This window comes from Sceloporus undulatus, chromosome 1 (genome assembly GCF_019175285.1).
Source record: "Sceloporus undulatus isolate JIND9_A2432 ecotype Alabama chromosome 1, SceUnd_v1.1, whole genome shotgun sequence".
Taxonomy (NCBI): Eukaryota; Metazoa; Chordata; class Lepidosauria; order Squamata; family Phrynosomatidae; genus Sceloporus; species Sceloporus undulatus.
The window spans coordinates 182,002,994-182,019,316 of NC_056522.1; the positions used below are offsets into that span (position 1 = coordinate 182,002,994).

General features: G+C 38.4%; 1 protein-coding gene and 1 non-coding gene across 6 annotated transcripts in view; both read left to right on the plus strand.

Moving 5' to 3' along the window:
• TASP1 (taspase 1) overlaps positions 1-16,323 on the plus strand; it is an 82,035-nt gene that overhangs the window by 22,340 nt on the left and 43,372 nt on the right. For all 5 annotated transcript variants that reach the window (XM_042467170.1, XM_042467180.1, XM_042467208.1 and 2 more), the window contains 4 exons: positions 950-1,029; positions 5,525-5,631; positions 11,863-11,982; positions 13,879-13,957. In XM_042467170.1, coding sequence (XP_042323104.1) covers positions 950-1,029; positions 5,525-5,631; positions 11,863-11,982; positions 13,879-13,957 — 386 coding nt within the window. The remainder of the gene's footprint in view (positions 1-949; positions 1,030-5,524; positions 5,632-11,862; positions 11,983-13,878; positions 13,958-16,323) is intronic.
• On the plus strand, positions 8,861-8,967 carry LOC121920101. The gene has a single exon (XR_006101643.1). It is a non-coding gene; the product is annotated as a U6 spliceosomal RNA (small nuclear RNA).

The window sequence follows — 16,323 nt, forward strand, 5'->3', positions numbered from 1 at the left end:
GTCTTCCCTAAGTAGGTTTAATGTTGAATTAGCTGAAATATTTTTCTAAATATGTGTGTGCATATAAATGAGATATTTGAAACTATTTTAAGGCATAGCTTTATTTTTCCTGAAATAAGATCTGTTTTATCATTTATTAATCCCTACTTTCTCTCTTAAATTACATTGTTTGTAAATAGAGATTGCTTATGTGGGCAGCAGTCTTAAACATGCTTACTGAAGAGTAAGTCCTAGTGAACTTGCAGACCCTTACTTAATGAGAATGATTAGAATTGTTCTGCAAATGCTTTCCAAGTACAGTGGACCCTCGCCTTATGCAGGGGATCCGTTCCAGACACACACCCACACACCCCCACCCCCGGTGTAAGGCGAATTCTGCCTATGCTCAGGCGTGCAGTGGCGTGGCAGCACGCCATGGGCGGGCATCCCATTAATCTCAATGGGACATGCTGCCCCTTGCGCCCCGCACAGCTTGAACACGTAAGCTCAAGCCGCGCATAGCGTGCCTGTGTATAACACAGGCACACGGTATTCAGTTGTTCATTTAACATTAAACTTTAGCATATACGTTATCTAGTTGCTGAACTGTACCCTTTTTCTTGATTATGGCACAGAAAATGTGGCAAGTAAAACAAAATACAGTCACGGATTTTTTTTTATACACGGATTCAAGTATCCATGGTTTGAAAATATTCCAAAAAAGTATAAATTTACCTTGATTGTTCATTTTTTAAAAGGGACACCATTTCGCTATGTCATTATATTTAATGAGACTTGAGCATACACGGATTTTGTTATGCACGGGGGATCTTGGAACCAAACCCCAGCGTATAACAAGGGTCCACTGTAAATAGGTTGTAATTGAGGGGCAGATTTGAAATATGTTTCCAGCAATAAACTTGAGTAAAGTGTTTGTTTGCCCTGCCCTTTCTGTTTTCCCTGTTTCTAGTTTTTTAGTTGGTGAAGGAGCCTTCAAATGGGCAGTGGATCATGGGATACCAGCCTGTCCTCCAGGTATCATGGCAACAAGTGAGTAAATGGTTGCTAGGAATTGTTTGGGGATATTTAAAGCACATGGTCCAGGAAACGTTAAAATCAGTAGGACTTAAGTAAACATGGAAGCATTTAAGTATCATTCAGGCATGGTTGCATTGCATGTGTTTTTTGTTTTGTTTGGATTACATGTAAAGATTATTTGAGAAGTTAATGAGCTGCAGTTTGATTTGTAAGAAGTTATTAAATCCTAGTAGTTTTGAATGGATTTGGCAGCTTCACTTTTTTTCAGTCAACTTTTTTTTTTTGGCAAATACCTATTGCAAGGGAAACACGTGCAAGAATTGCGGAGTAGTTTGGATCTTCTTGTGTACTAGAGATGTAGGAGGTTGAATAAAATGCCTTGTCTTGAATGCACCTTCTATTGAACACTGATGGAAACAGCATTGTTTTCTGCACATATGAGAATTCAATTTTCAAGGAGAAAAACAGGTAGAAAGCACATGCTGGTATTTTTAAAAGCCCAGTGGTTTATGTTATGTCCACCTCAAGAATTCATGGATATTTGTATGAAATTGCTATATAAAATCTAGTTCTCTAATTTTGTTCCTCCACTTTAAAAAGTTTCCACTTGCATCAAACCTTGCATCATTTTGTGCCTGTAGCATTCTGTGTCACTGCTGGTTTACTATTTTCCATTTCCTGTAGCTTCATTTTCTACATTCCTGCTCTTTCATTAATTTAACTTATTAAATGTGTTATAAAATACTTTTTCTCAGCATTATGTAGCTTCATTAATGACAGCCCTGCAATTAGAATTCCGTGAAAGTAACCAACAGTTGAAACTCTATAAACATTCCAACGGAGCATAAAATGTAATATGGTTGGAAAAAACGAAAACACATTAAAATTTCACTGCATGGCTCAAAATAATAGACCTTAAGCACTATAAAAACCAAGATAATCTGAAGGCCTCTTACCTAAGAGAGCAACATAAACATCAGATAGCTCACCTTGGCAGGGAATTCCAAAGCCAACCTTCCAGTCTCAAAATATCTAGTCAATATGTGACAGCACACATGTTTCCCCTCATTATAATTAGGGACACATTGGTTGGGAAAGCTTCACTGGACAACTTTGAGAAGATGATGAAGGAAAAAAATTGTTCCATCACTGTTCAACGCTTGTGGACAATTAAATTTACTATGAGTTTTTTCCCATTTAAAGTCTAGATGTTTCCTTTTTTGCCTTGTTGCTGTCATATCTCAGATGCACATCAAGGAAACAGGTTCTGTGAACCAGGACAACTTGGTTGGAAACAGTCGTGTCAATTGCCTGTATCATCACCTTGTTCCACGGACTGAACAGGGCTTTAGCAGCCATACCTGCCGGAAACCCTCCCTCTCCCCATGAACCTCTAGGCAGGGACAGAGGAAACATGTAAAATATGGAAAGCTAATAAAAATTAAGCCTTGAAGTCATGTGTTCATGTTGAGGAAAGCTTGGAAATGATCTACTCTGGTTTAGCATTTAAAGTTTAATTAGCTGTTGAGTGAATAGTTAACATCTGCAGCCCATCCATGGTTTGTAGAAGCTACAGTGCACTGTGAGCTAAAATCAAGACACTCATGCGATTGTCACTTCTCAGTAGGAAAATATTAATACTCAGGAAGCGTCAGTATATAATAGTATATGTTAAATAATGTCGCGTTGGCCTTGTTTCATCTTTTTTTAATTTTTTTGTTGTTTAATATTTATTTGATATTTTACTGCTTTTTGTCATAGTGTGATCCTTTCATGGCATATCGGGCAGTCTTATATATAATAGGTGCAAAATCTGTTTGTAGAGTCACTCTCAGTGCTGTTGCAGTCAGTTGGACAGGAGATACGTTAATTAATTCATATTCTGTGCTCTTCCTGGTGTTCTACGTTTCCCAAAGTTTTTTAATCCAGATCCTGTTTATAATGACTATTTGCCATGATACCCCAAATGCTTAAGACATTTTCTGAGCCCCTTTTCCATGTAACCTTGTTTTTGGAGAGCCATCTCTGTAGTACATTGGTTATTTATTACTCTCCTCTTAGCCACTGTGTCAGAATATTTTTTTCTGACATTTGAGAGAGAATCCTGCTTTATTTTTTGTTACCTTAGGCCTGTTACAGGTGCGTGGGTCCTAAGAGTCCGGAGGTCGCGCCAAAGCCACACTCCATTCCTAAGCACTGGAGTGCAGCTTTGGTGCAGCTTCCGGATTCTTAGAATGCATGCATCATTTAAATAGCATACCTCCAAAGAGACCTGAAGCAGCTTTATTTTGGCAGTCTGTAACAGGCCTTATTGTTGTTTTTGATGTGCTGATTCTCTTGTTCCACATGTGATTTTACACTGTAGTGGTATAAAGGTGTTTTTTAATTTTTTTTCTCCAAACTATGCTGGGGGCCTAAAACTTGAAAATATTATCATTATTATTTCAGGTAAGCATGTAGTAGTAATAATCACTCTGAAATAAAAAAGTTGTGATCCAGGTGATCTGATAATTTCTACAAGATGTTACTCAAATTGACTGGGAATCATGGCATAATTTAACTTGCTACTTCCAGTTTCAGTAGATTCACTGAATTAATGGGAATTTATAAAGTTAGAACTTAGTAAATTCCATTGATTCAGTGGGTTTTTTCTTTTAAGAGACTAACAAGTCCATAGCTTTTTTGCCCTTATGAATCCATGTTTATTAAAACATCGATAGATAATTCCCTGTCTTAGTTGGGTTTTTCTGGTATGTCTGACTTCACTTTTTAGGACTTAATAGACTATATACTTTGTTTATTATGGGTATGAATACTCACATGGTGGCTTACAAGTCTTACACTGATTCATTCTGACAAATAAATATTTTGTATCAATATTCTTCTCTTATATTCATACACATACCTACAACTTCAACTGTGAACTATTAGAAAGAGAACCATATGGGTGAAGTGTACCTTGACCAGAATTTCACTTTTCTGATATTTACTTAATTATTTAAATATGTGCTGCCTTTGGTTGTAAACCGCCTGCAGCTCTAATCAACTTTAGTTTCTCATGGTTAATGCTGTCGTAATGACTCTTTTGTAATGTTTCCTTTACCAATTGCATTTTTGCCTTATCTGCCTTTGAAGTGAGCCTGCATCACCTACTCTGTTTCAGTAAACTCCATGAAATGACTGCCAGGGGGTGCTGTGTGACTGGCCAGAGTTTGCCTGTGTTTTGTGTAGGAACATGTCTACTCCCTTTTACCACACAAGCTTTCTGGAGCTGGTAGCATGTTTTATTTTTTATATTTTGGGGACTATATTAAATATTAAAGCTATAACTGCTGTAGTGCTGGTAATAATACAGACACCATGAAAGCTCATGATCTATGCAGTTGTTTCTGAAGTCTGTTCTGTCAAATTTTAGTTTGTTGCTGCTAAAGGATGAATCTGAATAACATTTACAAAAACACAGAAGTAGAATTAAACTGAGCTGAAATAAAGCTGAGGGGAAGCAAAAACAGCACTCAGGAAGCTGTGTTAGATTTTTTTAGTACTGTAATAATACAGTAAGAAGTATTCATTCAGTATTGGATATCTGAGGTGTCAGATAAGTATTCTTGAATAGGGATGTAATACTTCACCAGTTTCCTTCTTGAAGGAATCAACAAGCTATTTTAGGAATTTTCTTCCTGCTAAAAATATCTGTGTGAACTGCATAGTTTTCAAAACCTATTTGCAATTCAAGACTTACTCTGCACAAAATGTGAATGTAATTGTTTTGCACAGAAGTCAGCATTTTCTGTGTAGGTAACAGCACTATTTTGCCCCCAGGTGTACTTGTGCTCATTGGCAGCAATTATTTCTTCTTTTCTTGGAAACTTGCTATGGACCCACATTTTATGGCTGTTTATGGCCCAGCACTGTTCCATCTATTACCATGCTACTTTTAGTAGCACTGCATTAGGTGACTTTTCACCAGTCACACTCTTTGGGTCTGATATACCACAAAGGGTACGGTTGAGGATAAAATGTGCAGGAGTCAAAACCCTAACTTGATTTCACTAGAAGAAAGGGAAGATATACTTATAATTATTTTTTCTTTCCCTTGAATGGTTATAGAAGTACTGTTGAAAGCTGATTTGTTTGTATCCTTTACATAAAACAGATGAATTAGAGTACAATCTTGTGGCCAGGAGAACCCAGTAAGAACATCTGTGATGTAGCACTTTTCATAAGGGAATCTATTGATCAGTAGAGTAATGTATAGTATAACCCCAGAGTTTCTCATGAGTTTGTCTAGTAAATATTCTTTCATCAGCAATTTTTTTATTTATGAAAATAGAGTTTGATATTTATGAATCAATTTTCATACAATATGGAACTTTGAATAAAACCCATATTTAAGTTAGAAAGGGCAAGATTTCTGTCATTTCCAGAGTGTATTTTTTAATGAAGCTATTATTTTTGTCTGGATATTATTATTTGATAATGTAAATGCTCTTAATTTTTTTTAAAGGACTTAGTTTAGCAGCTTTTAAGCGGAACAAGAGGAAACTGGAATTGGCAGAAAAGGTAGAAACCGATCTGTTTCAGTTGAAGAAAAGAAGACAATCAAGTGAAAAGGTTAGTACATGTTCAGAAGGATTCTGGTCACCCTTGAATCACTCTTCTTCATCACAGAACAAAGATTAAAAGGATGAACTTCCCTGACTTTAAAAACATGTTCAAAATGATCATTCCTACTAACCACCATTCAGCCTCAGTAGTAATGTTGCCAAGATGCGGTTTTGGCTTTATTGTACAGCTGTATAATGTATGCCAAAATAAAACAAAATAATGAACATGGACAACCACCATGCCTTTTACACAGAAGGAAAGTAAAAAATAAATGACTTGGATACAAAGAACCATGTCAAATGGAAGGGAGCTAGGATTTCCAAGAACACAGATGTTCAATGACATCCCCTCTCTTACCTTGCACCATTTTAAAGATTCTTCTGAGCCCCATGATTTGCTTTTTGCTTTTTAATGGGGCTGGGGCTGCAGGTTACAGAAAACTGTTATAGAGAAGAACAGCAAAAAGGACCCATTCTATAAGGAGAATGATGTCACTGGTCTGATTTTTCAGATGTATTTACAAAGGCAGGAAAGGCAATGCAACAGGGATAGTCAGCAGTAGTAATACTGATCCTATCATTTTATGCTGTATGAGGGGACCATTGGCTTTCATATGGTATCTGATCAGCCCATGAAACAGCCAGGAGGCCTGTCTTCTCTCAATGCCAACTTATCTTCAAAATCTCACCATCTAGTGATTCTTCAACTCAGATCAACCCTCTCCCTCTCCCCCTTCCCTTCAGAAAGAGAAGGGAAAGAGGGTCAGTAGATGGGGATCCACTACTCTCATGCTACCCACTAGCTGGAGAGAACAGTGGGTCACAGGGGAACATCTAATCATACTTAAAAGTGAGGAGCTTCCTCCATCCCACATTTTCTTTGATGGGAAGAAGTGCAGCATGAACAAAATTTCTATGATCGAGGCAGCAGATGTAGCTGCTGCTTGGATTCTGGAGCCACACTTGTGCTACATCCTCCCCAGTGAATACGTATAGGATGAGTGAAACTTTCCATATCAAAGTGTATTACAGGAATACTCTTGCATCCTGTGCTCAAGTCCATACTTTGCATTGCTTCCCACTGTGACCAGGGAAAGCTGGCTGGGTCCTGTGGTCAGGATTCATGCATCTCTCCATGTAACATCTGAGTGCAAACAGTTCCCCCATGGTGGAGGAGGGAGCAATGCTGAGCTCCTGGCTGCAGTGCCATCTGGAAGCTGCAGCTGGCAGGGAAACTATGACTGCAGGGACTGGCCATACCCCCTGATGCCATCTGGCTGCATAGGCTTGGGGGAGAGGAGAGTATCATTAACTCCATGTGCCTATTTCAGTGAGTACTTACAATGCAATCTTGTACATGCCTAAATTAAAGTCTGAGTCAGTAATTCTCAGATGTTTTTATAATAAACTTTCCTAACTTTTTATAAACCATTTGAGCCTCCCCAAGGCAGAATAGATTTTATGATTTTTTATTCTCGCTGGATCTGATGTCATTGAGATCAAAGGTAAAAGTGTGGCAAGCTTTGATTGTTTGGGGAGTGTTTTGTTCTAACAAGCTTAAAATATTTCAAGAACAGGACATTTCCATATTGACCCTGTAATATAACTCAGCAGAGGAGATGTGTACACAGCTCTTCTCAATATACTAATGTGGATGAAGAACTCAGGTGAGGTGTTCGCTCTCAATGGGACCAGGAGATCAAAAACCCATGAAAAGGTCTGGTTGACAAGTAAAGGCAGAGAAAAAAGATTGTCCTCTAGAACTTGTTGCTAATGGCTACATTTCCTTCAGCCTCTAAGTAAAAGCTACAGCAACAACATACCAGATCAACACAAATAGTATTCATTGGAATTGAGACATACCATAATGATAAGTTTACTCCAGGTATAGCACACTAAATTACAAAACTTGGCAATCAGCCTTGGGTTCTTTGCATGAATCTGAGAGAAGTGAGATGCAAAAATGATCTGTCTGGGAACAGCATTAAGCTTCAAAATTGATCTGTCAATTGGGATTGAATATATTTATAATCCAGGCAGTATAGCAGAACATGATCCACCATTTCAACCTTGCCTAACTGGCAAGAGCATATACACTGTACATAGGGAATTTGTAAATATCTTTTTCCCCCAGTAGAGCAGATGGCAGGATGTTAAATGGGATAACGTAAAGGCTCTGCAATATTTAGGAATATTGAGAGCATAAAGGTAGTCAACTAGAACAAAATTCCTGCCATGATTGCCTGCTAAAACATAACATTGGATTCTGGCTTTGTCATTCTACAGAGCTGTGTTCCAGATCTGTTGTTTAATTGTTTCCTTAGCCTGTGAGAATTTTAGGCACAATAAAAGTTATGGAGGAGAACCCATATTTCTGCAGCTTAATATAAATCAGTCAAATAGAGCAAAATTTGTCACGATCAGGAGAGCTAAACTGGAAGGGATAAAATTCAGTTTAAGCCAGTAATTGAATGTATAGAGCCAAGCATGTACCTCAGATGGGACCATTCCTGATTTAATTTTGAGCAGAGCATTTGAAAGACAGGATAGAGCTCCAAAAATAGCACACAGAAATTTGGCTTGTACTATTTCCAGGAGTTGAAAGTTTTTATAAAACTCAGATGGGAACCACAGAAAATTTGAGGTATTATTAATTTGCTCTGGAATACCTATATCGCAGATGTAATATGCAAGTCTTCCTTGGAGAAGAAAAATGTAAGGATTGTGGCAACTGGCCACTGGGTATTCCCAATGATGTATGTAGACTTTCCTTCTCATGCCCTGGAACATTGAAATACTGCTCTCACTGAGTTGTGTAACATGACCTGTTCTGTATCATGACCATTGATTTGCCACCTATGTTGAGTGACTCTTTTTAAAAAAAAAATATGAAAACTGATATTAGTCTTGTGATGGTATTATCCACATACAATAAAATGGATTTATCAGTTTTGCTAATTTGGGAGGGGAGTGGTGATAGTTGTATTAGATAGGACTGTACGATATTATTAATATAAACATTAAATGGCACAGGGGCTAAGATACAAGCTTGTTTCACTTCCCTCCTGCCCAGAACCAGAGCTGACAAATATCCCTGTGGGTTGTATTTTACTCTCAAGGATTTACCATCATGTAGTGTGCAGATGAGTATATATAATGCTCATTCTAGGAAGGAAGCCTCCAGTTTAGTCCAAAGTGAGGCTTGTGGGATTCTATCAGATACTAGTTTGAAATTGGTGCTTGCTTCAACAGCACATATACTAAAATGGGAACGATACAGAGAAGATTAGCATGGCCCCTGTGCAAGGATGACACACAAATTCTTGAAGTATTCTATATTTTTTCTCCTTTCTGGAGAGAATTTACACTTAGTGCAATGTATTGCAAAATTTATTGTAAAAGCTTCTAGTTTAAGAGATCAATTTATCATACAAAATGGGATCTCTGTCATGGAGAGTTTTTTTTAATACCCTTACTGATTTCCTCTACTCTGTTTTAGGTGGTTTGTCTTATTTTAGTCCAATGTATTTTGCACCCTATTTAATTATATCTGTTTTTTTTTTATCTAGTATTGGTTTTACCTCTTAACTTTAGACTTAATTTTATATTAGTTTTTAGATGTGACCAAGTTTTATTTTTGTATGTATTCTGATACTCAGATTTTGTATTTTGCAATTTGTGTTGTGCATTTCTTGATATGGTCAGCTGAGTAATCAATAAACTTGTTATTGTTGGTTTGAAATTGGTAAAGGCAGCATGAAGTGCTTATTGGAACCTTGAACTACATTTCTCTGCCAGATAATGCAAAATGAAGCATTGATGAATAGTGGAGCAGCCAGACCCAGAAACTGCTTGCTCTTCTGTTAGGATGTGTTCTTGTTCAAGGCAGTACTAAAACTTGCAGCTCAAGTGTTTAGCATACAGTTTATTCACTGTGCTGAGCAAACTGATGGGATGATAATTGAAGGGATCAGACTAGGATCCGTTTTATATTATATTGCAATATTTATGGTCAGACCCTAAGTAAAAATAACAACACATGGATATGAGTTTTATTTGTGTATGAAAAGATGTTTATATTTTCCTTTATCATATCAGATCTCATAGTAGTGTATAACATAAAACAAATATAGAAAACACAAAAATGGCAGAGAAACATTTAAATCATACAAAACCTTGCTTAACAGTGGGAATCTGTGAATTATTGTTGACTGCTTTCAAATTGGCTTTGACTTATGAATGAGAGACCTCCAAGACACCCTCACACCAGCAGCCCTGTTCTGATCCTGCAAACTCAGGGCTGTGACTTCTTTGATTGACTCTATCCATCTGTAATGTGTTCGTCTTTTCATAACCTATGCCTGTATGCTCAAAAATTTGACCAACTTTATTTAGTGAAGGTTAATCTAAAGACCACATGTATAGATGGGATTGTATCTTCAAATGAATTGAGTAATTACAGTGCAATCCTGTACATGAAATGTACAACTCCAAACCCCAGTCCTGGTATGAGTAGTCCAGATGATGTCCATCATGTTCTGCACAGGAATCAGGGTATAACACACTTAAAACTAAATTTTTAAAAATCTTACCTGTTGCTCTGCATCTTTTGGGATGTTCCAGTCTCAATTTCTGCATTGCAGCAGCTGTTTACATGGGTGATCTGTTGGACTCCCTGGCATTTCTGCTACAGTCTTTTGTTCTGGGGTCAGAACGAGGCGCCCAGCATGTTACTGTTGCAGGACTCCTCATTCTCACGTCAGCAGCCATGGGCAGCGGCAACGTACTGAGCGCCCTGGCAGGTCACCTATGCAGACCGCCGTGGCAGTGCAGGAATGGAGGCTGAGTTAATGGAGGTAGGTTGGGGCAACTGCGAGGCCAGATATATTCCAAGCTGCCCATGGGATATCCTGGCCAGTGCATACAAACCCTTACTCCCAAGTACAGTATATGCATATAGGGTTGCAGCCTTTGCTCTTTGAAAATGAAAGGACAGCAGAATAATTACTTCTTGTATGTACAGACTAGATCAATGTCACCCGAAGAAAGTATTGAAGGTAGCAACTCGAAAGCAATGAAGGTTATTTATGTCCTCATGAAGGTAGCAGATTTTTATAGGCAGGCATGTATCTTTGGTTTGAGTATTTATCTAACACAGATGAACAAAGTGGGCTGCATGTTGCTTATGGCCATTTTTGACAGCCCTTGTTTTTGGTAAATATATTTTTGGTAAAATGCTAGTTTTGTCATGCCCATGCTTCCTCCTGGTTGTTTTGGGCCCAGAAGATACCCTTTTAAAAACTACAAGTCTATGAGACGTTGTCTTGCAATTTATTTCCTGTTTTTAAAAGTCTCTCTTTGCTTAAAACAGCTGGGGAAGCGGGTTAAGTGTGATGAAATTGTCCTCCATACCCAAAAGGGTGTGTGTATGTATATGTGTGTTTGTTGAGGGGGAGGTGGCATTTTCAACAGGAAAAAAAAAATCATAAAAGAAAACAAAATTCAAGGATGAGCAGCATATGGGGTGGCAACCCAGATCCCATGGGGATCCAGTGAGACCCCAGAACCTGGCTATTGTCCTCCTTTGGTCTACAGCATACACAGGGATGGATCACTGTATCGTGCCATAGAATGTCCTACATAAACATTTTCAGATAACTCCTCATCTAAAGGATTTCACTCATTCCTATGCTATTTCATTGAGGTTTGGTTTGGTTTTGATGTTCCCAAGCACTTCTGATTATTCAGCTAGAAAATTCCCAGTGAAAAAGAAGTCATCAATGAGAAAAAGGGGAGGGGAAAGCAACTGCGAGGCCAGATATATTCCAAGCTGCCCATGGGATATCCTGGCCAGTGCATACAAACCCTTACTCCCAAGTACAGTATATGCATATAGGGTTGCAGCCTTTGCTCTTTGAAAATGAAAGGACAGACGAATAATTATTTCTTGTATGTACAGACTAGATCAAAGTCATTCCACTTTTTCTCTAGCTGGCATGCCATTGCTGAGAGTCCCCTCTTGTTCTTCATACCTCTGATTGAGGATGAACATTGGCATATGATCTTGACAAATGGGTATGGAATGTGTGCAGGATGAGCAGAGAAAAATAAGTGGTCCTTCCCTGCATTGTTAGCTTGTTTGCTGTGAGTTCCAATACGGCCTTCATCTTACAGACATATTGGTATGGTGCCAGCTCTTTTGATATGTTTTCAACACTTTTGTTTACCCATCATGTAGGAAAATGACTCAGGAACACTGGATACTGTTGGAGCAGTAGTTGTTGACCAAGAAGGAAATGTTGCTGCTGCAGTGTCCAGTGGAGGTTTAGCCTTGAAACATCCTGGAAGAGTTGGTCAGGTAGGTCAAACTTGTATTTGCAAATGGTGGCATCTTAGCTTTTCTGTATCAAGCTTATTATCAAAAACAGAACTTGTCTTTGTGATTTTTGCATAATAAAAACAAATGAAGAAATGGTTGGGTGATGTGTTTTCCAACTTCAGAAAAACAGCTTATATCAGAATAGCCATTTATGTGATGAATCACTCTTCAAATGTGCCCAACCCAGGGGATTGACATCATAAATAGCTTCACTGAAGTTTGAGTGTGACGCATGGTACTTGAAAGGCTGACTGCTCCTGTATACACTGCTTGCCTGTTCAGTTCTCCCTGGGAAACCATGCTTCACATGTCACTGCTCCTTGAGGCATAGTTGGCTGTGCTGGACAGGGTTTTCCTTATTGAAACCCAAGCTCCTTTCTCTAAGAAGCCCATGTAGACTTTTCTCTTTCAATTTTAGAAGTTAGTAAAGGCCATCTTGTTTAAGCAATTTTGGATAGTTAAGCAAGAACTTTAGGTTGGTTTAATTTGACTTGCTGTGATATTGTGTAGGTTGGTTTAATTTGACTTGCTGTGATATTGTGTTTGCTGTCATTCCCTTGAACACTAGTGTGCTTCTTACAGCTTGAAATAAGTGATGCTGTCCACATGAAAAACTTAACAAATCTATGGCCAGGCTATATTTTTATAGGAAGAACCAAATATGCATAAAATTGTGGGAAAGCCTTTGGCTCTTTAACAAATGAATATATATTTTTTGAAAGTGAGCGATCTGGGCAAAGTTTTTAACATTTTCCTTTTGACAGCAGTGAATGTACTAAAGCAATATATAAAAAGCATTTACCTGTACCACAAGTGTTGTATAAAGGCCTAAATACCCCAGAGGCACCAGAGCCCATGTCCATGCCTCCTCTCTGATCTTGGGAGTTAAGGAAGGTCAGTCCTGGTTAGTATTTAGATGGGAAACCATCAGTTAATACCAGTTGCTGTAGGCTATATTTTGGAAGGAAGAACTGGCAAAACCATCTCTGAGTGGTTTTCCTTGCCTAAGAAAACCCTATGAAATTAATGGTGTCAATGAAAGTTGACAGGGAACTTGAAGGCACATACACACAAGTGTATGAACTGGGTTATCAGTTGTTGGAGAGAGTTAAAAGGAAAGGACAAAGTTTTTGCAGAATTCAGTAACTTAATCATATTGTTGGCTGAAAACACTTTCCAACCTACCCAACAGTTTAGAAGAGTGCAGTTAATGAGTACGGTAATATGCCATAGAATATTACCCTGTTCATTCTTAACATTCTTATACACAGAATGTGTCTTCAAAGCATCATTGAAAAAGAAGCTATTTCCAATATAGATAAGTAATATTTAACCCAGTATTGGGAATCTAATGATGCAGCTACATTTGCTACTATTCCTACAAGTTTTTTCTGCTGTTACATCCAGACTAGGACACACTTTTCCCCTGGGTAACTTTCTTAGCTAGGCACTTGCCACTCTTAAGCTCTAGCAAGAGAGGAGGGAGGATTTGAAGAAATAGCATCTAGAAGGGAGGGCCATTTCCAGACCTTTAGCCAAGTGGATTAGGCCTGGGAGCTGGAAGTTACTCTCCTCTGCTTTAATTGAGCTGAGATGGTTATGTTTCATCTGGCACTTTGTGTAAATCATTTTGGGTAATAAGAAAACTTGGATAGGTTCTGCACCTATTGTGCACAATGAAAGGAAGTGTTCTTCACATTATTCACTTAGTGTTTCAGCAGGTTTTCTAATGTTCATATGTGCTTTTTATTCTTAGAAGAAATTAAATGTTATTGAAAGGTGTTGTCTTGTCTGTAATATAATATGTTTTTCTACATTACCTGATCAAACTTTCTCTCTCTTTCTTTCTATAAAACTTTCTTCCTCTTCTGTCAGGCAGCTCTCTATGGATGTGGTTGCTGGGCTGAAAATGTGGGAATTCAGAACCCTTATTCTACAGCTGTGAGTACCTCAGGTATTTACTAGTCTTATAAATATTTGACTGGAATTCATCTTGCCCCCTCAACAATACATTGCTGTTTTGAGTTGTTGTAAGTGAACTTGCCTGAAGTATTTGATTTCAGTGTGTCCCTTGTCTCTCTTATAACTGGATAGGTAATGTTGTTACTTAATCTTCAGTATGTAGATCAGCTCAATACAGAACAAGGGTGAGCAAGTTTGGCAGACCCAGAAAATCCTCTGCCTGGGTCCTTTGAAGGCTATTCAGGCTGTCAGAAATGTAAAAGTAAACAAACAAGCAAAAGTGGAGCTGACTGGAAAAACAATTCTGGATTTGAAAAAAACCAACAATGTGTATGTGTGTGTTCATACAAATGTGTACACCATATTTCTAAGGTGAACCAGTGCTTCCAGGAGAGGCAGTTCGCCTTTTTTTTGCCAGAAATTGGGGGAGATTGAGGCTTCAAGAAGTATTTGGGGCCTCTGTGCAGCCCCAGAGTCCCAATTTGCTCATTTCTGTTATTAAGGTATCTACAGAATGCAATAGCAAGTACATTTCTATACCGCTTATCAGTGCAGTTAAGCACTCCTGCGGTTTACAAAATGTAAGCTAATTGCCCCCAACAATCTGGGTACTCATTTTAGCGACCTCAGAAGGATGCAAGCCTGCATTTGAAATGCACTTGAATGCACTTGAAATTTTTCTTGTTATAAACTCAAATATACCAGTAGTTATGCAAGAAGGTCCATTGACATACATTTAGTTCAAAAATACTGTAACAGTGTTAAATGTGCGAGCCTCAACCTTCTTTTCTACTCCTCAAGCACGACTATTAGAAGGAAATCAAAAGTTTTTCTCCATTATTCGTTAACCATCTTCTATTGTTTATGTGTAAATCCAAAACTGTGGTTAGTCCTAATTAGAGTTTATAGAAGCAAGCTAGGGCTCTAACTATAGTTTGAAGTTGGCTTGCTTTTCTAAACCCTAATTAAAATTAACCACAGTTTATTCACTTTGAGACATAATGAATAACCATGTTTAGTTGTTTTTCCACCAGAAATCCCAACATGCACCATTGGCTATGCTCAATAGGGCTGATGGGATATGTGGTCCAACATCTAGAGGGCTGTAATTACAGACCCCTAGTTAAAAGGAAGACAGGACTTTCTATCTACTTGTAGCCATGGTTGAAGGGGAGAGAAGGGAGTACTCATAAGTCATTGTTCATTCAAATAATACTAAAGGTGGTAGTTTTAGTTAGTGACATAGCTAAAATTGGTGACATAGCTTTAATGTCAGAACAAAGTCATTACCTCTAAATAGATATAATAAACTGTAATTTGTTTTATAAAGGTAAAAGGTAAAGGTATTCCCCTGTCAAGTTGTGTCTGACCATAGGTGACGGTGCTCATCTCCGTTACTAAACTGAAGATCCAGCATTGTTAAAGATGACTCTTTGGTCATGTGGCCAACATGACTGCACAGAATACTCTTACCTTCCCACCGATGGTCATCTGTCTGTTATGCTTTGATTGAGATTTCCTGCATGGCAGGGGGTTGAACTGGATGGCCCTTGTGGCCTCTTCCAACTGTATTATTCTATGATTCTATGAAACTGGTACCTATTTATCTACTTGCACTTTTACATGCTTCTGAACAACTAGGTTGGCAGAAGCTGGGACTAGTGATGGGAGCTCATCCCATCACGAGGCACTTGAGTCTCGAACTGGCAACCTGCTGATCTTGCAGTCAACAGTCAGTGTCTTAACTGCTTGAGCCACTGTGTTGATTTTGTTATATAGCAACTTTTTTCTGAGTGTCAACTCTGTTTAGGTATTAGCCACAAAGCAGGGTATAGAAGGATTGCCTCGTGATCTGTATAGATTTTAGCATAATAATGTTTAGGGCAGTTGCCTCACTTTCCATATTCTCTGTTTACAAGACAGTTTCACTATATATTCTCTTTGGCTAGAGGTAAGCTAAACCATGGTTTTGTTGTTTATGCTTGGATGATCCTCTGGGGTTTTTGAAACCGTGGATGAGCACCATAACCACCTGTTCTTCCAATGTTCTTGCCATCCTCCATTATGTGCTTATTGACTTTAGTATGAGGATCCTGGCTAGCTTTCAGTAGAAGTTCTCTTGTACATCTGGCCACATTACTGCACTACACTGGCTGCCTCCTGTTGCATTCTGAGGCCTAAGAGCTCTCTGGCTGAAAATTCTAAATGTCCCTTCTTAAACTGAAAATCACAGAACGCAACAGGAGGCAGCTAGAGCAGTTAAAGTGGAATATCATCATTATATGAATGTAGTGTGATAATCTAGCAAGTCTCAGAGGAAACTGTACTACTTGTGCTGGGACCTAGATATTGCCATAT